We start from the raw sequence: 27067 nt of genomic DNA on the forward strand, positions 1-27067 counted from the left end.
AGGCACCAGCCCTCCAGACAGTACCCAGTACTAAGCAGCCTCTTCCAGAGTAATGCTCCTTCTGCACTGAATGGCCCTCTGTAGCTCAGGCAGAGGTACCCTGACTGACAATGAGGCTATGTCCCCAAAAAAAGCCTCCTGAGTTAAAAACACTGCAACTCCAAAATGCATCTGATATCCACGATCTATATGCTGAACATCCTATCTTAACCCAGTCTACTGCTGGGAGGGCAGCAATGTTCATCTTGTGACTATGTGGCTGGCCGGGGTTCTGGGGCTGCCCTCTGCCAGCATCACAAGACAGTCATCCTGCATATCACTGGGCTGGTAAGGGGCAAAATTCACAACTCTCAGTGTGTGACACATTAAGTTTGTTTGTTTGTAAGTCTTCACATGCCATTATAATTCCCTTTTTCCTTTCACCTTAAATCAAACCTTTGTAAGTCGAGAACCATCTGTGCTCCCTACGACTCCAAGCAGATACAAGGTAGAGAACTGTGTAGTCCAAGAATGCCCACAGAGGTGAATAAAGGTTTGCTCAGAGCTCCACACCTGTTGCTGGCTGTCAGCTCTTATTTGGAAGTCCCCGGGAGCAGTTTTTGCTGTCAGAAGCCCCTCCCCTGATCCTGGTCATTTCTGTAGGACCGTTCCCCTCCCCTGATCCTGGTCATTTCTGCAGGACCGTTCCCCTCCCCTGATCCTGGTCATTTCTGTAGGACCGTTCTCCTCCCCTGATCCTGGTCATTTCTGCAGGACCGTTCCCCTCCCCTGATCCTGGTCATTTCTACAGGACCGTTCTCCTCCCCTGATCCTGGTCATTTCTGCAGGACCGTTCCCCTCCCCTGATCCTGGTCATTTCTGCAGGACCGTTCTCCCTCCGCCCCTCCCCACAATATCTAGTCAGCTCTAAGTGGACTAAAGGCCTTGAGTGTTCTTGAACCCTAATTCAAGAACAAGGAAGTCTATATATCCATAGGGAGAGCCCTTCTGAATTCCTAGGAAGAACTCAGGGTTAAAGGTACAGGGAAGTGTGAAAGGCCAGGCTGGAGAAAGGCAGTGAGTGCAGTGGTGTGCAAGCCAAGGGCCTCCCAGAAAGGATGTGCAGAGTGAGGAAGGAAAGTCAAGCCCTTCCCTTCCTGTATCAGCTTGTCTGGACACGGACACAGACACACAGACACACAGACACACACACACACACACAGACACACACACACACACAGACACACACAGACACACACACACAGAGACACACACACAGACACAGACACACAGACACACACAGACACAGAGACACACACACAGACACAGACACAGACACACAGACACACAGACACACACACACACACACACAGAGACACACACACAGAAACAGACACAGACACACAGACACAGACACACACACCACACACACACACACACACACACACACACACAGACACACACAGACAGACAGACACACACACACCACACACACACACACACACACACACACACAGACACACACAGACAGACAGACACACACACACCACACACACACACACACACACGCACACACACACCACACACACACACACACACACACACACACACACACACACACATTTTCCTCAGGCTAAAAGCAGATGACGAGGGCAGGGGATGACGAGGGCAGGGTAGGATGGCTAGTGTTCTGGGTGCTGCTGAAAAAGACCAGGCTTTGAAGTCCTTGAGCAACAGATCCTCTGGGTCGACAGGCTGGCTGGTACTCAGGTTTTCAGAGACCACCCAGGGCATCTCTTGCCCACCTAGCCCCTTGTGGGGAGGGTAGAAATGACCGTGTGAGCACCGACAGCTCCGTCACCTCAAAGAACCACGCGGCACGGGTGGCCCCTTCCCCACTCAAACTTGCTTCAGTAACACCTACACTTGGCCTGCGTGGCAATAACTTGTACACACCTCTCATACTAGCCGCTACTAAAAACACACACATACGGCATCACAGGGGACTCCTACATACACCACACACAAGCGCTCACAAACACAGCTCTCATTCCTTCCCCTACCCACTCCACGGCCACATACAGCTTCTGAGGTCTGCTGGGCCCCATCGGCCAGGGAATTCTCTTCCGCCATGCCTTGGTGGCGCACGGCTCTCTGGTTTCTTCAATTCCAGCCCTGACTCCTGCTGTTTGTTTGTTTGGCTGAAGGTCCCTGGAGCTAACAGCCAGGGAGCCTGGAGCTTCGAGGAGCAGGGAGTGGCTACATCTGCTCTCTGGGGACCTCTGAAAGTTGGATAAAGGGAATCCCTGATCCTGCTGCCTCTGTCTTTCCAAATCCAGCTTTCAAGAGGAAAGTGCACCCCTGTCATCCTCAGAAGCAGCGGGAAGGGGGATACCAAAGGGGTGGCTGCAGGAATATAAACAGAAGGAAGATACAGGGCAGAAGTCCTGGAGAGGCATTTCGGCCACACTGATGGACTCCCTGGGAGGGTCCCTACAGGGCTGGAGGTGAGCCTGTGCCCACAGCCCTGCACACGGCAGAGGTTGCTGTTCAGTGGAGGGCTCTTCCTGGCCTGACGCCCACCATTCTCCAGGATTATTCAGCCCTCTCTCTATCCGTGTCTAATCTATACGAAGGACTGACCTCTCAGCTCACTGAACACCAAACCTAGAAAGTCCCAGGTCCCCTAGGTTTTCCCCATTTGCCTCCCCCTACTCTCGCCCCCACCCACCCTGCTCAAACAGAGTGTGGGCTCAAGTCTGAGGCTTCAGCATTCCCAGGATCGTGCTGGCACCCAGGCCTGAAAAGGAGGCAGTTAAAGCATAAGACTCCAGCCAGTTAATGCCTGGGGAGAGGATTCTAGAGTCTTCAGCAGATCTAGGCTATGCCCCCCCCCCATACTTCCCCCTGGAGCAGCAGGTCCAAGTTTCCTCTAGAATACCTCTGGGCAGAGACCACAAATCAACCACAGCAGTGCCACGGATCAACATACACTAAACTCCCATCTATTAGGCCCCAAACACATGCTCAGGGTAACTGGCATCTTGGCCAGCAGTACTTCTCCCTACCCTTTTAGGAACCATACTTTCCCACAGGTTGAATGTGGCCTTTGCAACATTTTTCCAGATGCAGAAAAAAGGTTGTTTGTAAAGAAAGAGAATAAACAACAGGTACCAGGAAAAAAAAATTGAGGGACAGAGAAGAAATAGACCAGGAGATAATCTAAAAGGCTGAATCCCCATAGAGGTGTAGGCATCCCTGTAAGGCAGGAGAGGCCAGAGACCCCATATATTCTCCAGGCCTCTTCTAGTGTTCATTAAGCGATCAGGTCCCAGGCTCAGCTCTGGTCCCCACCCCTACTCCGGGGCACACCTGGCGCTGGCCAGCTCACCTGGCCTTGCTGGTCCATCAGTCCAGCTGCTCCTGAGAGAGGATATTTTCTTTCTTCTCGATTTGGACAGCTGCTGAGACAGTGATGTAGAGAAGAGAACGGGGGTTGCAGGGGACAGGGCCACAGGTGGAGTTGGCCAGCAAGCTGAGTGGAGTGGGAAGGGGCCGTAGGGACAGCCTGGCATGGTGCAGGGCTGGTCTAGGAGAAGGAGACAGAAGCCCAAAGGCAAGGGAAGAAAACTTATCACTTCTTGTTTGTTTGTTTGTTTGTTTGTTTTTGAGACAGGGTTTCTCTGTGTAGCCCTGGCTCTTCTGGAACTCACTCTGTAGACCAGGCTGGCTTTGAACTCACAGAGATCCGCCTGCCTCTGCCTCCTCCCGAGTGCCGGGATTAAAGGCGTGCGCCACCACTGCCCGGCTATAAGGAATCTATCCAGTTAAAGGGTGAGGTCAAGAACCAGCTTCTCAGGCCTGGTTCCAAACCCTACCTGGCCTCACTCCCAAACAGGTCCAGAGCCCTTTCTTAGCTGACATTGACGACGAGAAGGGTCCAAGGGGAGGAAGACAACATGGAAAGGAAGGGTGCTAGACCTGGAAGTCATCCCCTACCCTCCTCTGCAGGCAGGAAATGGACTGCGGTGTCCAAACCTACCCTCTTCCCCCTCAGCCTTCCTCTCAGTGGTCTCACCAGCTTCCCTGTCTCCCAAGCCCCTTCCTGGTGTCTCCTGGTCTCCATCTCCTCCCGTACCTCCCCTGCCCCCACTCTAGTTACATAAGGGGCCTGAGAACACACAGAGGGAGCTTTGTTGTCAAACCAAATCCATACGGAGCCGGAGCCGCAATCAGCCAAGGCAGCTGTTCCCCATTCCCTCTGCCTTGGCAGGATTGAAACTCTGGGCAGGAAGCCCCTACACGCCTCCATTTAGGAAGACGGGACAAACACTGGCCCCAGGGCCCCTGGGCAAGCTGAATGGGTGGCCGAGGATCAGTCACCACTGTGTGGGACCCTAGCAAAGAACCAGCTGGTCTCTAAGAGAGAACAAAGCCTCAGTGCAAAGCCAAGGTCACAAGGACAACGAAGAAGCAAGCTCTAGACCAGGAGCAAGCCCTGGTAAGTACCATGATCTAGGCAAGGAGTGCAGAGCCACACAAATGCATGCCAGGTTCTGCTCACACACAGGCCCCGAAACTCTCTTGCACACAGGTAACCCATGCACACCCTCACCCACACATTTACAAGCACACACACACACACACACAAAGTGTGCTCCCTGGGAGGCCGGCCAGAAACCTCCCGACTCTGGCCAGCTCTCTCCAGTAGGTGCCTCTGAGGCAAGACTGGGAGCTCTGGAGAGCTGAAAGAGATAAAAGAGGGGGCCAAAGGGGGGTCCAGAAAGAGAAGAGGCAATGAATCGGGACAGAAGAACCCACAAGGCGATGAGGACAGTCCCCACACTCCACCAACGCACACTCTTCCTCCAGACCCTCAGCTCTTGCTCTGTCAAATAGACATGGCCAGTCTAGTCTAGTCCAGGCCACTGGGCACTTCCAGACCATTCATTTTAGTTTACCAAGTCCTAGGAGCCTACCCTGCCCCAGGAGAGATTAGCCTCAACAACTGGGAGCATGTAAAGCAGATGGGCTGAACAAGAATGTGTGGGGGTGGGGGGGTGGGGGTGGGTTCAGGAATGAGAAAATCAGGGTCACACCTGAGGCTAGGCCCTGCACCTTCCCTCCCTCCCTTGGGGAGAGATGCTCTTGAGACCTTTCTGTGCTTCCATTCTATCATTTGCAAAAGGAAATATGGAGCAGTTACTGGGTACCCGCTGGGTGCTAGTGCTGGAGATAGGATGATAACAAAGTCCCGACCTTCCAGCAAGTTAACACCAATGCCTACCTCTGAGGTCTCTTCCAGGGGAAGACATGTTTATCTCACTTGTACGTTGCCATGCTTGAGTGAGGCAGATACGAATATCTGTACCTCAATCAACAGACTTCTAATCTAGAAAACCAAATCAAAAGCAAGATCTGGCCGAACTCACTTGGGTGGACAGAGGGCACAGACAGGGCCCTAGCTCCTGCCCAGCTCAATGCTCTTCTTCCAGGGCCCAAAGGCAGTCTCCCTGGAATAAAAGGCCAGCCAGCCAGCTTTTGTAGCATACTACACTCCAGGCACTGAATGTTATCTGAAGTGCTATCTCATTAAGGAGTGTTAATTTCTTGGAGGTGTAAATAATGCTAACAAGGGCTGCGGAAGGTAGGGAAGGAGGGAAACTGGGCGAGCCTACCACCTGTCCCCAGGGACACAAATCCCCTGGCTTCACAACTCCTGCCTTTGGCTCAGCCCACACTCAGAGGTCCCCTCTGAACTCAAGCTCACAGGAGTGAGATGCAGAGTGGCAGAGGCAGAGGGACTCAGGAAGCCTTCACAAGACACTGGTTCAAGGTGACCTGAAGGACAAAGGCGATTCAGAATGGTCATTACGCAAGATGACCAAGTCACGTGGCAAGACCGTGGGAGCAAAGGCTGAGAGGTGACAGATCCATATGGCATGCTACCAGGAACAGGAGGAGAACACTCTTGGTGGAGATGAACAGGGGCTTGGGGGGGGGGGGGACTTTTTTCTTTAGTCTAAGAAACCCTCAGTCCCAGTTTTAGGAGAGTTTACCTGGAACCCCAGTATGTAGAAACGAGACTAAACCCCTTCCTCCACAGACGCCACCCAACTAAGCACTCAGCCCCCAAGGCGCCCTTCTTGGGCAAATAACAAGAAGTTGACACAGGAACAGGAAGTGAAGGTTATGACTAGTCTGTGCAGAGATCTGAAAGTTATTAAAAAGGAGTGACTAGCTGGACTTGGAGTGGAGAATGGGGTATGTTCTCCTAGGGAGACTCCTGCCCGCCTGTGTCTGAATACAGGACCCTCACACCTATCCTAACACAAGATGGGCCTGGGCAGTGTAAAGACAAGCTAGAAAGCCTGAACCACATTTTTCCATTAACTCCTCAAAGAAACGTTTACTAAGCAATTATTTGCTAGTCATCATTCCAGGCGATAAGAATATAGCAGTGAAAGCCAAGGGTAGTGGCTCACACATCTAATCCCAGCACTCTACAGGCAGAGGCAGACAGATCTACGAGTTCGAGGCCAGCCTGGTCTATATAGTGTAAGGCTACACAGTGAGAGCCTGTCTCAACAAACAAGAACACAGCAGTGAGCAAGGCAGACAAGTTCCTAGAGTTTGAAGTTCTAAACCTTCAGGGAGGAAAAGGACCTAAAAGAGTTCTGATCCGTTCAACACCATGAACACACCTCCTGGTTCTCGGTCTTCCTCTCCTCTGTACAGCCTTTGTTTCTGTCAAGGTCACTGGTATGTCTCAGTGACCTTCAGTGGCCATCAAACACATGCTTCTAAAACTTTGCATGTGGCCATCTGAAGGTCCCTGGCTGGCTTCTCTCCCTGCCCAGCTGGTGCAGTCTTGGACAGGGGAATAAACAGAGTGCTAATGTGCACTTCACGCCTGTGCATTTTATTTTATAGCAAGGTAAAAATATGCATCTCTTCTCCCGGGTTCTGCGACAATCACTTGGAATCAAAGTAACTGTAGCTGTTATTTTCCCATTCCCAGAGCTCCAGGGCCCTCCAGGCTATGCCACCAATAATTCCAAGGATCCCTAACACCAGGGTATGCCCAGCATCCATCCTCCTGGGCCAGGCCAGCGACCTCAAAGGGACCTCAAAGATGGGGTCTTTGGGGGGAACCCCCATGGCACTGAGCCCAGAACCAGGCATCACGGAGCACCGGATGGCGGAGGTAATCCTTTGTAAACTAGACACTGCCGGGAGCTGTGACCTGGGCGGGTTCCCGGGCTCAGACACTCACAGAGTCCCTCCCCTTCCCCACGTGTCCCGGCGGTTGCCTGAGGAGGACTTTCAGCCGTGTGGGCGGCGGCCGCAATTCCAGGGAATAGGAGCAGGCAGGCGGGGCAGATGGAAGCAATTACCGGCGGGAAAGCGGAGAGGCGCGGGGCTGGGAGGGGCCAGCAGGGAAGGAGGGAGCTAGGGAGGAGTAGAGCCCTGGCCTGCCTCACTGAAAGGGATGAGAAGCCCAGCTCTGGGCTAGACTTCGGTTCAGGCAGCATAGAGAGGCCCGGGTTTGTATTTCCCCCTTTGACAGTAAATCACCGTGACCCTGACATCTTTCTTTTCCCATCCCTGATGGGACTGGTTAAGACAAGCTCCAGCTAGGAAGTGGCGAAAACAGGGCTGAAAAGTGCAGGCGCTGGAAACAGGCCACTCCCAGCTCCACAGTTTATGAGTGGTGTGACCTTGGTAGAGTAATTTTCATCTTCCCTAGCCTGTTTCATTTACAAGCGGGCTTCATTTACAAAGAGGCTTACAGGAGGTGGCAGAGAGTATACTGGGCGGCATCCCCTCCCCTCCCCTCCCTGGTTTACAGTTTTCCACTAAATGGTGTGAGTTGGTGTCTGTAAGCATGTGCAGGTGCACACGCCACTGTGGACACATACCACAGCATATACGTGGAGGTCAAAGGACAATCTCAGCCTTTCACCTTGTTTGAGACAAGGTTTCTTTGTTGTTGTTCACTGCATATGCCAAAGCTAGGTGGCCCTTCAGCTTCCAGCCATTCTCCTGTCTCTATCCCCCACCACACTGTAAGAGTACTAGAATTACAGAGGCACACTACCCAGTCTGGACTCCCACAAGTCTAGGGGACTCACTCAGGCCCCTCATGCTTAAGTAGCAAATACTTTACTCACCGAAGCATCTTGCTAGCCCTAATTTGTTTGTTTGTTTTTTTTTGTTTTTTGAGACAGGGTTTAGCTGTGTTGTTTTGGTGCCTGTCCTGGATCTCGTTCTGTAGACCAGGCTGGCCTCAAACTCACAGAGATCTGCCCGGCTCTGCCTCTCAAGTGCTGGGATCAAAGGCATGCGCCACCACCGCCCGCCTCCTAATTTTTTTTTTTTGAGTCAAAATCTCATGTAATTCAGGCTGGCCTCCAGCTTGCTGGTCCTCCTGGTCCTCCTGCCTCCAACCTCCAAAATACTAGGATCACAAGGAAGAGCCACCATGTCTGGCTCTAAGTCCCTTTTCATTATGACATTATGCTTCGGTGGGAGAGGTCACAGGGTAGACCATGGGTACAAGCGGCACCACTACAGCTACAGTAGAACTCACACCTGGAAGATTTGGGTCCAAAGCAGAAATACTATGTGTTTCGGCCCAGCACTTGCAAAACTGGTGTCTGGACTCTTCAAGCAGCTTCCCTTCAAAGACCAAAGCAAGATCCTAGAGCCCCTGACTCCAGAACAGGCCTGAGCAAAGTTGCAGGCAAGAGGAAAGGACTATCCTCAAGCTCCAACCGCTCTTAGGCATCCTCACACTCACCAAGCATCGAATCAGACGCATGCCTCACCTCATTCTTAGTAGCAGCACCCTCCTCCCTGGCCGGCCTGGAGCAGATCCCAGGGCTTCAGAATCTAGACAATCATATCCGCCTCCCACACAGCAGCTTTGGAGGTCACAAGCTGCACTTGTGGACACCCATACCCTAAAAGCCACAGCCCAACACAACCTTTGGGTGGATCTCAGAACGGGCTGTGGCTGAGACTTGAGTAGTCTTTGAGGCCACATGTGACCACCACCTCCACCTGCATTAGTCAGACACACACCTCAGGAGTGTAGAAGGTGGGGGGGGGTGTCAAGGGGGAAACTGCCCCCCTCCTAGCGGGGCTCTGAACACTCACACAGATGTGCTCAAGCTTCTCTGGGAAAGGCCGATGAAGGGACGTGTAGGCTAATGACTACAGCCACGTCCTAGCCATTTCCTTGTGGAAACTAAAAACTTCCCGTCAAAGCCAGGGGTCTTTAGGAAGAAGGAGGGTCATGAGGGCCGGAGGAAAGAGAAGTGGGAGCTCTGTCACCCAGCACCAGCTCACTGCAGGGAAGAGGCTGCAACGATATGACTGAACTCAGCACTGGGGAATGGAGAAGGGAGAGTGAACCCCACCTGCCCTGCCTCCGATGTCCAATGTCTATCTCCCAGCGGCTGCAGCTCTGCTTTGATCAAAACCTGTAGGTTCAGCCTTCAGACCTTCCTAGGGCCCCATCCTCCCTCCCGAAGCCCGTGCATGACAGGTTGCAATTGCTTGGTACCATCTGAAGCAGAGCAGTGTCCTCTCTCCGATGCATGGTGTAAACCCTGGACCACTATGACAGGAAGGGTTCTCTACTTCATTGGGCAACCTTGGGGCAAGGGACCGTGAGCAGAGAACAGAGGCCTAGAGTAGCCTGCAGAGCAAGGACAGATGCCAGCCCCGTGGAGTAACTGCAGACTGACTGGCCATGACTCAAGAGGGTGCTAAGAAGTGGGACCGACCTCTCTGTTCCTCCCTACCCAGGGAAGAAAGGAAGTTCTTCCCAGGAACTTTGACAATTCCAGAAATGGGCAGATTCTTAGTTCTACCCGGAAAATGAAATCCTATGAGACTGAAACAGCTGGCAGAGTAGAGGGGCCAAGGCACTCCGTGGGTGAGTCACTGCGGCAGGGAAGGAGCAAGGGAGGGAAGGGAAGACAGCCTAGAAGGCACCAGGGGCTTCCTCACCCCGAGCCTCCAATCCTAGTGCCATGGGGGCTTCTTCTCTCTGAGCAGCGACCCACAAGACGCCCTTCAGTCTAGAGGCTATGCAGGCAACTTTGAAAAAAAAATGTGTATGAGTGTTTTGCCTGCATGTATTTATGTGCACTACATGCATGCCTGGTGCCTGTAGAAGCCAGGAGAGGGTGTCAGATCCCCTGGAACTGGAATTAGCTATTCTACAGGTATCTGAGAATTGAGTCCGGATCCCCTGCAAGACCACCCAGTGCTCTTAACCACTGAACCATCTCTCTAGCGCCAGAAGGGGATTATTGAGACAGGGTCTCACGCAGCCTCATTTGGCCTCAAACTCCATATGAAGCAGAAGATGACCTTGAACTGATCTACCAGCCCAGTGCTGGCATCCCATCTCCTGAGTGCTGGGATTATAGGCATGTACCACCATGGTAAGTTTAGACAGTATAGGGGATCAAACTTGACGGGTTTAGACAGCCAAGCACCTTAACAAATGCATCCCTTATCATCATCATCATCACACACCCCCCCCCAAGTACTGGGATTGTAGGTAAATGTTCCGCCACACCCCCAGTTCCTAATTTACTTTTATGACTTCGGTCTACATCCCTCTCTTTATCTCCACTATCACCTTGAAGTCTTTGGGGGCTGGCCCCAACTCCTGGCTTGCCCTGAAGGAGTGCAGGGTTTCACTAAGCAGCCAAAGGTGCTCTCTGTGCTCTCCCTATGCAACAGGATAGGCCATGAGGGGTGCTCAGAGGAGGAGCAGAGGCAGAAGAAGTTCGGGAAAGGTGGGTGGCCTCAGCCTTCTCAGAGGGCATTTGCAGGCCAACTGCCAACAAAGCAAAACATGTCTAGTTATTTCCCACACTCTAAGTAACTGGCACCTTCTAGGTAGCACTCTAGGACTGTCTGGGAAAGTAAGGTTATAGATGTCCTTTCAGCAGCAAATACACAACTCTTCCTCTGCGCCAGGACTTTCCAAAGAAAGCACTTACTTTACACATATCAGTTTGTTTAAAACTTCCTGGGTAGAGGCCTGGAGGGGCCAAGTAGATCTGGAGAACTGGTCCTGCACTGTGGTATAGGTTCATGCCCCTGTGAGACACAACGTAAACCCCTAGCCTGCAGGCAGTACTAGTCTTCTCATTCTGGTCCTGGGGACCCAGCCCGGAGAATGAAGAACACAGCAGATCAGGCCTTATAAACCAGAAAAGTCTACCCCTTTTATTTTGGGAATGGCAGACACGTTGGCATCTAGGGTCTGCCCAGGGTCCCAGCCAGCAAGGATCTCAGAGAGGCACCCAGAACAGACATGACAAGGGTTTTGTCGTCTCCCCCCGCCCAGCTCTAGCTCGACCTATTCAGTCCTATTCCTTCCCAATGTCCACCACCCAGACAACTTCGAAGCACAGCTGCCGAGGCCCAAAGACGCCCTCATATCTCGGCTGACTCCTTGGACACAACCAGCCTGCAGTTGGCAAGCCCACCTTTTGGGCTTTGCTCAGCGACCTTGCGACTCCAGCACAAGGCAGACCCTGCAAAGCTTGTCACCTCTAGCAAAGCCAGCCCACATGTCCTGGAGTTCAGAGGATGCTAGAGGTGGTGGACACCTATTCAGCCTGGGCGCAGGAGCGACAGGGGTAGGGGTTAGAAACTTTGCGAAGGATTGTCCTGTTTGCTCACTCCAAGAGAGCGAGACGAATCAGGCTTCCCGCGAAAATCCAGTCTAGGAAAAAAAAAAAAAAAAAAAAAAAAAAAGACCCAGCTCCCCAGGGCTGTGGCCGCCCCACATCGACCCCGTGCAGCGTGGCGTCCACGTGCCGGGCCCGACCACCTCCCCAAGCCGTGGCGCGAGGCTAGCGTCCCGGCCGCCCCGGCAGCCCCGACGCTCCCCGCCCTCCGCCGCCGCGGGGCCCCAGAGCCGGGCCGCCGCGTACTCACCCTTGCGGGTGGAGCGGGGCGGGGCGAGGTAGATCCGCGCGCAGCTCCGATCCGCTAGGCGCCCGTGCTGGCGGGGCAGCACTGGCGCAGCGGCTCCGCTCGGCCCGGTCCCTGTCCCGGGAGCGGGGCCGGCCTGGGAGCGGGCAAGTCCTCCTGAAGGGGAGGCGGGGGCCGGGGCTCCGGCGGGGGGCGGGGAAGGGGCCGGACACGCTTGCGCACACGGCCGGGAAGCCGACTGCCGAGAACGCGGCGCTGGAGGGAGGGCGCGCCGAGGGAGGGAGGGCGCGGTGGAAGGAGGGCGCTAAGGAGGGAGGGTGGGCGCGCGCAGGAGGGAGGGCGGGGGCGCGAGGCCCCCAGACGACTGCGGTTGGTGTGTGGAGGCCTCCGAGGTCCGGAGAGAAGCGCCCGGGGTGCCCGGGTGCGGGAGGCCGGATCGGGTGAGGGCAGGCCCAGGACAAGCGCTGCCTGTGACTGGCGCCAAGACGAGAATGCCCAACGTAGTGATCCCACACTCTCCTGGGAACAATAAGGCCCAAGAAAGGCTTCTTTGCTGTCCCCGCGCGGTGAAAAGTGTCCTTTTCTCTCTACTGTAACTGAGCTACAGGAGTGGGAGTCCGTCCTTCCAATATACCCCCATGCCCTCATGGCAGTCAGCTGACCTAAACCGATTGGCGGGCCTTTCCTCTGTCCCAGTCTGGCCCGGGCGCCCCAAACTGCCCCCTCTGCACCCTCCCTTGTATAGCCTGCCTTAGCCTCGGATAACTTCTCAGTTTCCGTTCTTGCTGAAGGCGCCAGGCATCCTGTCTCCAGGGGAAACCCCGTCAAGTCTTTAACCCTGATTCCTTGGGCTCTAGAATTGCCTGGACTGAAGAACAGTGCAGAAACCACCCCGCCTGCAGGACTGACCTTTTCAGGAGTCAGCAGTGTTACCCAGTTTCTAGCATGAACACCCTGTGGCCCCAAGGAAAGTGTCAGGTCCAGTCCTTGTCCTCAGGAAGCTTACTGTCCAGCTGCAGAGAGAAGACTTAACGCTGGACTCCCTTCAAGAACCAGGCGGCACAGGATGTGACTACATTCAAGATATGAAGAACTGGCAGTAAGTGCCCAGGGTTTCTGTGAAGTAGCAGTTTAGTCATCTTCAGGGGAAGCTGGAGGTCTTACCTGATGGAAACCTCCAGTTCACAAGTTCTGCTTTGTAGAAACAAAATGAAGAGTCAGCTTCCAGCTTCTTCCATTGGTGACGGTTTGCACCTAAATTACACCTTGCATGGGCAGAAGCTCTTTGGCATCTCACCAAAGCCTAGTTTTATTTGAATGGTGCCTTTGGCCTGTCAGTCACGTATTCATTCAACAAATATGTATTACATATCATGTCCTGTAACTAAGCTGGGAAGAGAGAACACAATACCTATGTCTTCTGTGTTGGGCAAGTCAAAATGAAGAAGGAAGATTCCTATTTTGCAAAGGAAAAACTGCCCCAGGAGAAACAGCAGCTGCCCTGAGTGAATAGATGTGTGTGGCAAGCTGATCCAAGAAACAGCCCAGCCTCCAAACTTAGCTCAGTCTTCACCAAAGTAGGTTCGAAGACAAGTTCACACTTCTTGCTAAGGACCATGGAAAAATCCTTCTGCCATTAAAATTGAGCTTAAAGGAATCGGCTTTTTTTTTGCTCCTGGAGACCTGAGTTCCAATCTTGCCTCTGCCACTAAATACCTTTCCTTTTCTTACTAGAAAAAGAAAAATCAATGGAAATAACTGAGCTTATTCAAAGGGCGATTGTTAGTACTGAATGAGGCAATGGAGGTGAACTTGCCCTGAAATCACAATATGATATGTATAATTATACTCTTATTAAACATGCAAAAAAAAAAAAAAAGCCAGGCAGTGGTGGCGCACACCTTTAATCCCAGCACTCTGGAGGCAGAGGTAGACAGATTTCTGTAAATTCAAGGCCAGCCTGGTCTACAAAGTGAGTTCCAGGACATGTAAGGCTACACAGAGAAACCCTGTCTCGAAAAAAAAAAAATGCAAAAGAGTACCTTTTTGTTGAAAAAGTATTTTTAATAAAAATACATTTTAAAATTTTATTTTACTTAGTTAACTTTTTTTTCATTTATTTTACATGTGGACCACGTTTCCCCTCCCTCCTCTCCTCCAGTTCCCCCCACCTCCAGTCTACCCCCCTCCCTATCCACTCCTCCTCCATCTCCAGGCTGGGTGAAGTAAACCAGCATGGGAAGTAAGTTCCCAAAAGCCAGCTAACCGCCTGATCCCACTGCTAGGAGCCCTACAAACAGACCAAGCTACACAACTGTCATACACATGCAGAGGGCCTAGGTCGGTCTCATGTAGGCTCCTTAACTGTTGGTCCAGAGTCCATGTGCTCCACGAGCTCAGGTCAGCTGTCTGTGTGGGTTCCCCCATCATGACCTTGAACCCCCTGGCTCATGTAATCCCTCCTACCTTTCTTCAGGAGGACTCCCAAGCTTGGCCCAATGCTTGGCTGTGGATCTCTGCGTCTGCTTCCATCAGTTACTGGATAAAGGCTCTGTGATGACAATTAGGACAGTCACCAATCTGATCACAGGAGAAGGCCAGTTCAGGCACTCTCCGCTATTGCTAGGAGTCTTAGCTGGGGTCCTCCTTGTGGATTCCTGGAAGTTTCCCCGTGTACCAGGTTTCTCCCTAACCCCAAAGAAGAATACCTTTTTAACTTATAAAATGCATTCAAACCACAACCTCCTAGCCTATCCCAGTCCTGATCATCTATTTTAGGTCACTGTGTTTTTATGACATTTCCCTTCCACTTCCTCCATTTTTTAAAAAAATAGTCTCACTATCCTGGCTGACCTCAAACTTGTGATTCTCCTGCCTTAGCCTTCTGAGAATCAAGATTACAGGTGTTCCACCATGCCAGGCTTCCCATCCAGTTTCTTGACAGTACAGATAGAAGCTGAGCCAGTAATCTAAAAAAAAAAAACAAAAAACAAACAAACAAAAAAAACAAACAAACAAACCCTGTGTCTTTTGTGGAAGAGAAGGGAGCAATTCTTTTTTTTTTTTTTCTTTGTTTTTTTTTGTTTGTTTGTTTGTTTTTTTCGAGACAGGGTTTCTCTGTGTAGTTTTGGTGCCTGTCCTGGAACTTGCTTTGTAGTAGACCAGACTGGCCTCGAACTCACAGAGATCCGCCTGGCTCTGCCTCTCGAGTGCTGGGGTTAGAGGTGTGTGCCACAACCACCTGGTGAGAGGGAAGCAATTCTAATACACAGGTACTCTTTCATCCTAGACCCTGGGTTCTAGGTCCTCCCCAATCCCACTGCAAACCCTTGACAGGACACTACGAGCCGATTACCAAGAGGCAGGCGGGTAACAAACTGGGCTCTGGCCTGGAGGGACTGTTCCTCAGGTTAGCTGTGCCGAGGTGGGCCAAGACAACCTTCAGAATAATGGCAGGGAGTCCTACTCAGCTGGTGAGCAGTACCACCTCCAACCCCATGCCTTTGCCTCCTTTACCTTTTCTGTTCTCCTACAGCAGATATGGAGAACACCTGACTGCTGGGACAACCACAGGACTCTCAAACAGAGGGAGGAGACAGAGGAGGAAGGGTGTGAGAAGGGGCAGGTGCATCTGGGCCTGGGAAGCTCAGTCCCCAAGGCTCCTCCTGGACAGGCAGCTGCCTGACAGATGTGCCTGCCAGACTTCCGGCTCCTGTCCCTCACATGTGCCACGTTCACATCCTGCCTACCGGAGGAAGGGACAGCAAGATACCGTTTGAGGAAGAAATAAACCCAATCCAGCATCTCAGACGCTTTTAAAAATAGCAACCCCAGGATGGTATTTCAGCTCCTATTTTTATCAGATTTATATGGCTGGACCATGGAGCTGGTCTGTTCTCAGGGATCTTAGTAACAGGGGACATCTCTATTGTAGTATTAGAAACCTGCCAGGAAGCCAAGGCTAAAATGCATTTCAGCAACTTTTAGGTTGGAAGAAATCTCAAGAAGTCATTGCCTGTTTTTAGGGACGCAATCAATTAACCACAGTTTGTGACTTTTTCCCTTAAAATCTAAGCTGGGTAAGCCGAGGCAGGAGGATCATCAGAAGTACTAGGCTGTGGTAGTTTGAATTTACATAATTGGCCCTCATAATCTCATAGAGAGTGGCACTATTAGGAGGTGTGGCCTTGTTAAGAGTAGGTGTGGTCTTGTTGGAGGAAGTATGTCACTGTAGAAGTGGGCTTTGAGGTCTCATACATGCTCAGGATACTGCCCAGTGTCTCAGTTGACTTCCTGTTGCTTGCAAGATGTAGGACTCTCAGCTACTTGTCCAGCACCATGTCTGTCTGCACACCTCTATACTCCCCACCACGATGATAATGGACTGAACCTCTGAACTCTAAGTCGCCACCTCAATTAAATGTTTTCTTTTATAAGAGTTGCTGTGGAAATGGTGTTTCTTCACAACAATAGAAACCCTAAGACATAGGCCAACCCAGCTTATAGACCATGTCTCAAAAACACCTGGGCATGGTAGTACAACACTAATAGCATTGAGGATGCTGTTTGTCATGGCCTAATCACCTCCCAGGGGCCCTGTCTCTAATACTGTCCCCTGAGATGTTAGAATATTAACATATAGAGGCTATAGCAAGTACCTAGCCCCCCCAATCTTTCCTTCTAGATCACTTTCATGGCAGAAAAATAGCTAAAATTTTACTATGCTTAAAGTATTTTTAAAAACAACTATACATACAGATGCCATGTAAGTGCCTGCAGAGACCAGAAGAAGGTGCGGGATCCCCTGGAACCGGAGTTACAGATGGTGTGAGCTGCCCTATCAGGGCTGGGAATCAAACCCAGGTCCTCTGGAAGGCAGCCAGTGCTCTTAACCAGTCATCTCTCCAGCCCCTCAGCCAGCCATCCTTTTATTGAATCCTCACATGGAGTAGGCATGGTTGTCACCCTATTTTATGAGCAGTATGTAAACTGCTCCCGAGTATACTTATGTATGGTGCAGAGTCTATGTTGGAGCCACCAGACTGATTTGCTTCCCAAGCCCAGAGGAACAGAGCATTACCCATTAGGGTTGGAGAGAGTCCAGCTGGTAAAGTACTTTCAGGCAAAGACAAGTGGCTTGCCAGTGAGTTATCAATTAGTTATCATTAAGTTCCAGATTCTGCCTTCTTCCCCTGAACTTTTTTTTTTTTTTTCTCGAGACAGGGTTTCTGTGTAGTTTTGGTGCCTGTCCTGAATCTCGCTCTGTAGACCAGGCTGACCTTGAACTCACACATCTGCCTGGCTTTGCCTCCTGAGTGCTGGGATTAAAGGCATGCACCACCACCACCCGGCTTCCCTCAACTTTCTTTTGAGGAAAAATGTTGGGATGTAGCTCAATGGCAGAACGGTTGCCTAGTATGCATGAAGTCATGGGTTCAATCTTTTGGGCTGTTTAAAAATATATATATGGGGCTAGAAAGATAGCTCAGAAGTTAAGAACACTGGCTATTCTTCCAGAGGACTCAGGTTCAATTCCTGGTACTCACATGGTGGCTCACAACCATATGTAAATACAACTCCAGGGGATCTGACGTCCTTCTGGCCTCCATGGGCATAGCACACACATGTACACAGACATACATGGAGGGAAAATACTCATATAGTAAATTTTAAAAATGTAAAAGTATATATGAAAAATATGTAAGTACAGATGTTTTTCTTGGCATTCTCTAAACAAAGTAGAATAACAAGTGTTTACACTGCACATTATAAGTAATCTAAGGCGACTCAGCATAAAGGAGGATTTGTACTGACAATATTATACCACCTGAGATACTTAAACATCTAGAGTTTGGGCCTCAGGGTGTATGAGGCCTGTAATCAAACTCCCAAGGACACGTAGGTAAAGACTATTCAAATGCCCTGGGTAAGGAACTATATCACAAGAGAAATGTTTTCAAATATTACTTTGTGTGTGATTATTTCTTGATTTGTTTCTCATTTTTAGAGCGCTTTATTCAACAGGGACATGCAAAATGGAGCTTGAATATAATCTTTCTCTTGACTTTGCGCTGACAATTTTGCTCTATGAGGCGGCTTTGGAATACACAGAGAAGCCAAGGAACAATAGCAGCCATGTGTCCTTTGCTTCTCATCTCCAACCAGGCCAGGAAGAAAAACCGCCAAGCACTGGAGGCTAAAAGCCACTTGTGGAGGTGTCCCTGATTTATCCAGGAAGGGTGACATCTGCCATTGTCCCAGCAAGCATGTGAAGATCTCACTGTAAGAGCAGGGCTGGTATTTGCAGTTGGTCAGGGAGGGCTAAGCATAATGCGCCCTGCTCAGGAAGCTCTGTCCCAGGAGACAGGACATTGAGCTCTGAAGTGACAGGAGGAGGAAAGCCTGAGGCAGAGGGATGGTTGTCACTCCACACTGCCCTTGTCTGGGAACCCAGGCCCAGCTCCATTCCCTACGTTCACCAAATTTAATGAACATATTTCTACAGGCCCTTGGGCAGAAGTTTCACCTTCCTGGGGCTCACATTCACCCAATAACAAGGCACCAAGAGTGTTTCTCTGTAAAATAGATGAGAGCTCCATGAAATGATTTGCTATGCAGATGTCAATTGTCAGTGTTGATTTGCCTTAAACTCTGTTTTGCCCAGTCAGACAGAATTCCAGGTATTGGGAAGCCAGAATAGGAAGATGTTCTTACCTTCAAGGTCCTCTCAGTCCAACAGGAAAGGCAACAAACCAACAGATACAGCAAGAATGGAAAGAGGCCAAGTACGTGAAGATATGCAGACAAGTCGCGTAGGAGAGTCTGTCAGTAAAGGTTACCCCATAAAGACATAAAGGGCATTGTTAGGATCTCAACACCACCAGACTGCAGCCAGGCTGCCTGGCAGGAGCCTCAGTGGGATGAGGCATTGGGGCTTGAAGATGGGAGTCGGGTCCTGGGGTCTAGGGGGAGAGCTGCTATCACCTTTGGTGGACAGTGCCGAGAACTGGCTTGACCTTTGCCAGACCTCAGGCAGAGGCTGGACCAGTATGAGAAAACTAAGTAGTAGTGAGGCCTAAAGGACTCCTGAGATATCAGGTAAATAAAGTATATGCCACTATCCCAGACAGGTACCTCCTTGCAGAATAAGCCAAAAGGAAGACAGGACTGGTTAACAAGAGTGGGGAGCCAGAAAGTCATCCAGAGCACAGGTCTATGCCCAAGGGAGGGATACCTGGCCTTTCTAGATTTCATCACTACCCTTGCAGCTATAACCCTTGACCCCTCTAGCTTGAATGAGCAGGCTGCTCCCTCCCTGCAGGTTGTATCTAGTCATCACCCCACCCCATACAAGCCAGACACAGTGATATTATGGCATGTAACACAAAAGTCAGCCTGTGTGGGAGCCTGAACCGACCGGTAGCACAGTCGGTATGGGGGGTGGGGCAAGGTGCAAAGAGTGATGTGGTAGAGGTGTTGTATGATCTGGAGGGAGGCCTCACCTGGCACCTCTGCAATGTATTTCCCACCCACAATGTCTTATTCCCCTGAGGCTCCAGGGCACATTTAGTGCCATTTGCTTTCAAAGAGGAGGTCACTTTTCTACCCTGGTACCTGGAAAAGGAGCAAGTGAGGCCCAGGAAGCAGCCCTGCAAACGGCAAGCAGCTCTAAGAAGAGATCTCCATCAGCCTCCTCTCCACAAACCCTCAGCATTGGCACATAACCCTGTGCAACCGAGTATTTGCTTTCTGTTCAGGAAACCACTAGTCTGTGTGGCGGCCATGAAAAGGTCTGGCCTACACTTGTAACAGACACACCTGCTTTGGTTACCACCAAAATAACTGCAAGTCCGTGCGGTGGTTGGATACATACCTCAACCTGGGGTGCTTGAAGAACTGCTGAGAAGGCCGAGTTAAGACAGCAGCAGCTGTCATGCCTCCCCCGGACTGGCTGGAGGCTAGAGTGGCCTCAGGTGCTCTGACTACCTGCTCCAACCCTCTTTTTATAGGGAATCCCTTTCTCAGGGGCACTAAGGTCCAAGGGCTCTCCACCATAGGCAATGTGGACCTGGAGCAAGTGACAGGATCAGGGCCACCACTGAGGGCGCTGAATCATGCCTCCTGGTTCTCAGACTAGGGGATACAGAGTCACAGCCACCCCTCTCCCTCATGCTTTCCTCCTGGTCACTTCAGAGTCCAACATCCTGCATCTGGGGAGAGAGCTTCCAGAACAGGGCACATATCTTTAGCCTTCCCCTACCCCACAGTAAACACTGGCTCTGCTCTGGCAGCACGATACAATTGTCCTCTGTGTTGGAGAGTGACCTCACGGTGCTCTCTGTGGCCCTGTTCTGCTGAACAGTAGCAGATGTCACTCTTCTGAGGTAGGCTCCTGCCAGCTCCATAACTGGCCATCAGCCTCTGACACCCCAAGTCTGTTCCTGGCCTCAAGATTCTGTGAAGCAAAGCTCTGTCACAGCCTGGCCCCTGGGCCCTCCACTGCAACCAGATCATTTTGCTGTCTGTGACAAGTGTTTTGAACTTTCTGGCTGCCCCACATGACTCTGTTTTGTCTTCCTTCCTAGATAACAAACTCAAGGCCAGGGACATGCCGACCAAGTAACAGAAGCAAAGGCAGGCTTCTGGGGTTTGCATCATCTGCTTCTCGGGAAAACGCTCCCCATTCCAGGCATCAAACCCCAGCCCCCTCATCACATTGATCAACAGCCTTGACGCACACACAGGGTGTAACCTCATTACTGGGGAGGGAAGAAGGAAGTGGCATCTAAAGCCTCCACAGACTATTTCCGGAAAGGTTTTGAATTTGGTTTTTATGGGTGGGAGTAACGTGCCCAAGAGGAGAGTTGGCGAGAGAGGAACACAGCAGTAGAACTGGAGGCGAGCAGTGCAGACTCAGGACAAGGGAGTCCACAGGTACAGAAAGCATGGGGAGGTGGAGGAAGTCCTCGAACCTTCCAAGAGGCCATGACTCAGTGGCTGTGGTGATACCCTGAAACTTTCCACCCTTCCCAAGATGTCCCTACCAGCTCTGCCCACTCACCTTCCCTACCACTTGTCTCCCCTCCACCCCCTGCCTCTGCCAGGCTACACCATCGGTCCTCACCAATAAGAAAGTACTTTATTCTCCTTTGAGGAATAAAATAGTACAAAATACATCATTACACTTGACCTTTGCTGAAAGGCCAAGAAACTACAAAATACGATTCAGGAAAATCCCTCGGAGATAAAAACCCAGCTCACACTACCCCAAGCCCGGCCCACTAGTTCCCCTCTCTTCAGGCACTCTCAGCAACTCAGGGTCACTGGCTTCCTTGCAGGAGCTGAAGCAGGGGGTCATCGGTCCTAAGCGCAAAAGTAAGAGTGCGCTGTTGATAGTGCTTGGGGTCACACTCCAGGTTCTCGATGACTTCAGCCAGCAGGTGTGCCCGCTCCACCCCTGAGCCGGGGGCCTCGAAGCCCAGGGCAGTGAAGTGCACGTGCAGGTGATAGTATGAGGGCAGATAGTGTAGGTACACACGCAGCTGGTCTCCTGTCACCTGGTAGCGCTTCCGGATGGCTTCCTGGTAAGGAAAGACAGTGGCGAAGGGTCATCATGGTGCCAGGCAGCCAGCATCCCGTCCTCTGACCAACCCCACTGGACTCCTTCCATCCTTGCTACAGTTGGCCTGGGAGGGCTTACAACACCCCCACTCCCCCGCCAGCTCTCTGCCCCGCCTGCCTTCCATCCTGGTCTTCTAAGAAGCTGAAAAAACGTGGTGACAGGCAAGCTGAGACACCCCCCAATGAAAATGGCTCTCAGTCAGTCACTCCAAGCCCCAGAAAACATGGGCCTCTTCCTTTGGTAGTCCAGGATGTCCCAGCTCCTAAGGTCAGCCCAGAGCCCCGGGACTGGAGACCTGTAGCACCTATCAATCTTGAAGTAGGCAGAAGGAAGCATCCTCTTGGGATGAGGCTATATGGAGATGGGGCTGTGCTGAGAACTTGGTGAAAGGGAAAGGATGCAGGGAGAGATTTCAGGAAGGACTTGCAGACCTCAGCAGGGCTCCTTGTGAAAGAAGAAAGCACTTAAGTTGGCTCTGGTTCCCTTTCCCACCTCCACCTTACTCAGAGACAGAAAGAGTCCTACCAACCCCAGAGTTCCCTCCGAAGAGAAAACCACTTTGGCCTCTGTGGGCTTAGAATTTAACCCCAAATCACACTCTGCCTTTGGTGCTACCAGTGGAGAATCACAGCAGCAGGGTGAACTGGCGGGGGGTTCGGGGGGTGCTTTCTGGGATAAGCAGAGCTGATGGGCAGGACAAGGCTGCCCAAACTGCCAGGGCAGGGAAGTGAGACTCAGTTCCTCCCCGAGAGACACTCCTCTGTGCCACTGGTTGTCTCCAAAGGCTACTTCTTGAGAGAAACCAGTGGCTCTGAAAAGGAAAAGCCAGCCAGAGAAGGGCTCCAGGGGGAAAAGGCAGTTAGGGCACAGGGGTGCGGGAAGCAGTATCTAGTAAGCACCTCAGTACTGTCCTGAAAGGCAGAGTGCTTCCTGGCTAGGCAGCCTCGTGACTGTTGGCCCTGAGAGGACAGGTGTCTTGATACATTTCAGAAAAAAGGCTAAGGCTTAGCTTGTACAGTATTGGTTTCAAAAGGAATCCCAACAGATCCTGAGGTCCAGGGACCTCAGAGGCAAACAAAGTGACCTGTTCAAGGCCCTGGGGTAGTTAGGACCGCAAACCCTAGCTTCTAGCCATTCTCCTCTCACCCTCTCCTGCCCCGATGGCTCCTTTCCCTATCCCACAATGTCCCTGATAAAGTACCTCCGGGACATCAGGTGCTGCAGAATTAGCCTGCCTTCAGTCTAGGTGAGAAGGTATGTGCATATATACAAGTCATGTGACCAATATCCAAGGGACTCGTCTGGCACAAGGTGGTTGTCATGAACAAGACAGGTGACTCTGGGCTGGGAGGGACCCAATCTATGGGGAAGAGGAGCATCCTATGTGGGACCTGCAGATGGAGGCAGGGGAGGGCAAGTCTGGGGCAAGGAAAGGTAGATGAAAGAAGAGCTGGAGTGTCGGGCAGGACCACCTGTGACCCAACCTAGTGAGTTCTAGAAGGGTTCACGACTGAAATCCACACGGACTTTGAGAAGAATGAGGAAAAAGGCCCAGGGGACGCACTGGAATCTGCTAGAAGCCTGGGCATTGTGAAGCAACTCACTTGTCCTTCCCGGAGAATGTTCCTCAGTAGCGGCAGGTGCTCTGGAGTGAGGTCCCGAAGTGATTTGATACCCCGGCGATGGCAGATGGCGATCAAGTACAGGTCATCAAGCTGTGCAGCCACCAAAAGAGAAACAGGACAGTGCTAGGTTCAGCAGGGAGGCTACCCGCCAGGGCACTCCTACCCACAAGGCCCATCCAGGAAACCCTACAGCAGGACCAGTGAGCAGGTACTATAGGTGTCTGTCTGCCCTGGATGACAAGACCAGCTGAAGAACAGGATTTCTGTGTATTCTTCTTGTTAAAACATCTTAAGATGTAGGTGTGGTGGTACATGCCTGTAATCCCAGCACTCAAGCAGAAGGACTGAGAGATTAAGGCCAGTCTGGGCTATACAACAAGACCCTTTCTCAAAAAGTAGAAAAAAGAGGTTGGGGATTTAGCTCAGTGGTAGAGCACTTGCCTAGCAAGTGCAAGGCCCTGGGTTCGGTCCTCAGCTCCAGGAAAAAAAAAAAAAAGTAGAAAAAAATCGAGAAAGAAAAGGAAGGAAGAAAAAGAAACAAAACCAGAAACAAACAAAAGTTCATCTCTCAAAAACAAAACAAAACAAAAACAAAAACAAAACAACAAAATTCATCATCTGGGAATGTCTATATACTCTACAGAGTAGACAGGGAGAGATGGGCAAGTTCGGAAAGAGGCAAGCACAAGTCTTTGTCGTGAAGAATTTACAACTTAATCCATGTCGTTCTACTGTATGAAATAAAGCATGGCAACTTTTTTCTTCCTGTGGTACTGAGAACAGAACCCAGGGTCTTCTGCATGCCTCTCACAATCTCTATTAGTGAGCTACTTCCCCGTGACATAAAGGAACCAACACACAAGAGGGAAGAGACTCCAGCTAGCTGGGTGATCCAGAAAGACCTCCTAGGAAAGGCCGGGCAATGGTCTAGAGAGAACTCTGACAGTGAAGGCTCAGAGGGAGGCAGCTGAATGCATGTGGAACCAAAGGTGCACGCAAGGGTGTGGGGGACACATGGAGGAAAGGAGGCCAGGGGTCTGTCCACAGCAAGTGCCACAGTAACTGTCAGCTCTTTCTCTCTTTCCTATCTCAGTGGTTCACAGATAGGCCCTTCCTGCAGTCCTTCCTGTAAATGGTGCCTGGCTGAAAACCTGGAGGTCACAACAGAGCAGAGCCTGTGTCAACAAGATCTTGTGCCAGAGAGCAAATGAACTCTTTCTCCTGCCCGGAAACCCTTCCCACACCCTCCCGGCTCCCCAAACCTTGGCCTTGCTTGGTTATCACAGCCATGTGCCAGGCCGAGGAGTGAAGTCCAGAAAGAATCCAAGGGCCCCTAGTCCTGAGGTCTGACCTGCTAGATTCCTCGAGGAGATAATTTGGAGACTATGAGTCACCCAGCCAAATCTCTGAGAGCCCTAACTTGAGAACTGGGAACGAGAGCATCCATATAATGCCTGGTGTCCAAGTATGTCATTCTCTTCATGGCAGTCATTCTTCCCACAGAGTTCCGAGAATCTAGGCTCTGCCCCAAGCTGCTGTCTGAGCTGCGCTCATTAGGCCTTTCTTCACAAAAGTCCCACCTGGATTCTCCCTGCATGTCTTGTGTCCGGGTAATGTACCTTCACATTAGTGAGCAGACCAAGGGGAAACCAGGAAACACAAGCGCTTGATTTTGAGCATATATTTTGGCTGTAGGATATATTACTGTCACGGGACACTCAAAATAATAGAGCACTTGTTTTAAATGATATCAGCTGAAAAATCCCAAACGCCACACTCAACAGTCTCTCTCTGCTCTACTGGCATGGAATGAGGCATGGAGCCTGGTGCTGAGTGTCAGCTCACAGGTTGGGCGCGAGAAGGAGAAGGAACCATTCTTTGACATTACTCATGATGAAAGGTTTTCTGCAGGCAGCCAAAGAGTCTCCTGGCACAGAGGAATGTGCTGGGAAAAGCTAGACAAGAACAGGTGAGGCTTCAGACCGGTACTCCAGGAGGTGGCTCATTGGTCACGCTGGGGAGACTTTTTATAAAGCAGGATGGGGGGAAAAAAATCAAAGTCAATTTTCTGGCCAAGGGCAAGACTGGGAATGGCAGGAGTGTCAGCCTTATCTTAACCCCTAGGGACTCAAAGGAAGGATTCCTGGCCTGAGGACTTTAGGCCAAAAAGTTTAAGCTGTGTGAACTGAAAATGTATCGTGTGTCCATGCATACATATTTATAGTCGTGATATACAAGGATTACTTCTGGAAGCGAAGATGAGGTGACAGAGGTGGTTTCTGAACAAGGGGCTCTGAGGAATGTGGAGTGAGGGAACCTACCCTTCCTTCACAGCCTTTGTATCCGATATACTTTAACCACGGGCATGCAATAACAACAAAAGAATCACAAAAGAACATACAGGCAATCTCTTAATAGAAAGAACTTAATGGAACTGTGGTGGCACACAGTCCTCATGAAGGCTGGGGAATCACAAATTTGAGGTTAGCTTGGACTAGAGATCAAGACATTGTATAAACTAAACAAAGCAAGAGTAGGTGGAGCATGACCTAGGAAGGCATAACCTCTAGCAACACCAGACACTGGCTACATATTTGTTGAATGGATGAGAGCAAGAACAAATGAATACAACCAGGGCCACCTGTTTGGGGACAATAAACATACTTCTAAGGCTAGAGACACAGCTCATGGCTAGAGCTCTTGCCTACTGTGTTTAGCCTCTTAGGTTTGACTCTCAGCAGAAAGGGAGAGAAGAAAGAGGAGAACAACGTTTCCAGGAGACCCGGCAAGCGAGACTCAAGAGTGCCAGGAAGGATCCTCCATCTCCTTCATTCTTCCTTTGACCCTTCCTTTGACCCCAGAACAAGAGTCAGACGCTCAGCTATGACCTGTCCTACTGCCAAGTTCTAAGGGAGCGATGAAGTTCACTGCTGTCACAAGTCAAGGAGCTGAGGCACTGAATAAACTATGGCCCGGTGAACACAACTAAGGAAAGGTTAGGAAGGGCCAACCTTCGCTGTGAAGCCAGGTGTGACACTCAAGGTGGCCCTCCACTACTCCTGCAGAGAGGAGTTCCAGCCATGTAGCTGGGCCCAGCACAGTGTCCACAGCCTTCCCTACCTTAAAGAGGACAGGAAATGGGCGGCTCTGCCGGTAGGCCGGAAAGATGCCTGACAACCCTGGGCCAGATGCTGATGATTTCTGGTCTCTGTGCCACCGGCTCAAGCGCATTCAGGGCTTCTGTAATGGAAGTGTACGAGTCTATCTTGATGTCTCTCTGTGATCCCTAGGCTGTAATCTCCTTGCAGTCACAAGCACTTTGGTCTTCAAGAGTCCCATGAGGCAGTTCTTCCTGTCCACACCTACTTCCCATGACTAACAAGGCTTTAACCCAGAATTTCCAGGTGCGAGGCTGCCTAAGGGGACACACAGCCTACAGTCATGGAGGCAAGCATCCCCCACGCTACCTTTTGGCTAAGAGCAGAGTCAGAAAAGGCTTTAAGCTGATCCATGGAAGCCCAAGTGGCTGCCCAGGACAGCTATGCACTGTCAGTTGGAGGAGCTCAGGCCACTCCTTACTGGACAACAGTGACCGGAGCTGTAAGGGAGCAGGGCCCCCAAAGGCAGGCAGGCAGGCCAGCAGCACGGAGGCAGGAGCTCAGAGGCCGGAGTGCTCCAGCACCTGGTGTTTACCTGCTGCTGGTTCCACTTGAGGTCTGGGATGAGGACAAAGCCATCAGAAGGGTCTGGGTTCTCAAAAACAATCCGGTCAGCTTCAGCCTTCTTGTCAAGAATATTATACACCCACTGGAAGGAGAGAGAGAAAGGGTTTACAAATTCACTCTAGCTGACTGGGGCCTTCCAAGAACAA

At 51.2% G+C, this 27067-nt stretch overlaps 2 protein-coding genes across 5 annotated transcripts in view; both read right to left on the reverse strand.

Annotated features, from left to right (window-relative positions):
- St3gal4 (ST3 beta-galactoside alpha-2,3-sialyltransferase 4) overlaps positions 1 to 12094 on the reverse strand; it is a 40864-nt gene extending 28770 nt beyond the window's left edge. The window contains exon 1 of one of the 4 annotated variants that reach the window (XM_059267588.1): positions 11953 to 12094. Coding sequence is in view for 2 of the 4 variants with exons in the window: in XM_059267583.1 (XP_059123566.1) it covers positions 2062 to 2112 (51 nt within the window). In the remaining 2 variants the exon portion in view is untranslated. Of the gene's footprint in view, positions 1 to 2061; positions 2143 to 11952 lie in introns of those variants that run through there. The other 3 variants (XM_059267591.1, XM_059267583.1, XM_059267586.1) reach the window with 3 other exon arrangements.
- Positions 12095 to 21069: 8975 nt separating this feature from the next.
- The window catches only part of Dcps (decapping enzyme, scavenger), a 44917-nt gene continuing 38919 nt past the window's right edge, over positions 21070 to 27067 (reverse strand). Inside the window, exons 4-6 of the mRNA XM_059266743.1 lie at positions 26890 to 27003; positions 23176 to 23286; positions 21070 to 21530 (exon numbers count right to left, since the gene is read on the reverse strand). Coding sequence (XP_059122726.1) covers positions 21270 to 21530; positions 23176 to 23286; positions 26890 to 27003 — 486 coding nt within the window. The 3' untranslated portion in view covers positions 21070 to 21269. The remainder of the gene's footprint in view (positions 21531 to 23175; positions 23287 to 26889; positions 27004 to 27067) is intronic.

Source organism: Peromyscus eremicus, chromosome 7, assembly GCF_949786415.1.
Source record: "Peromyscus eremicus chromosome 7, PerEre_H2_v1, whole genome shotgun sequence".
NCBI lineage: Eukaryota > Metazoa > Chordata > Mammalia > Rodentia > Cricetidae > Peromyscus > Peromyscus eremicus.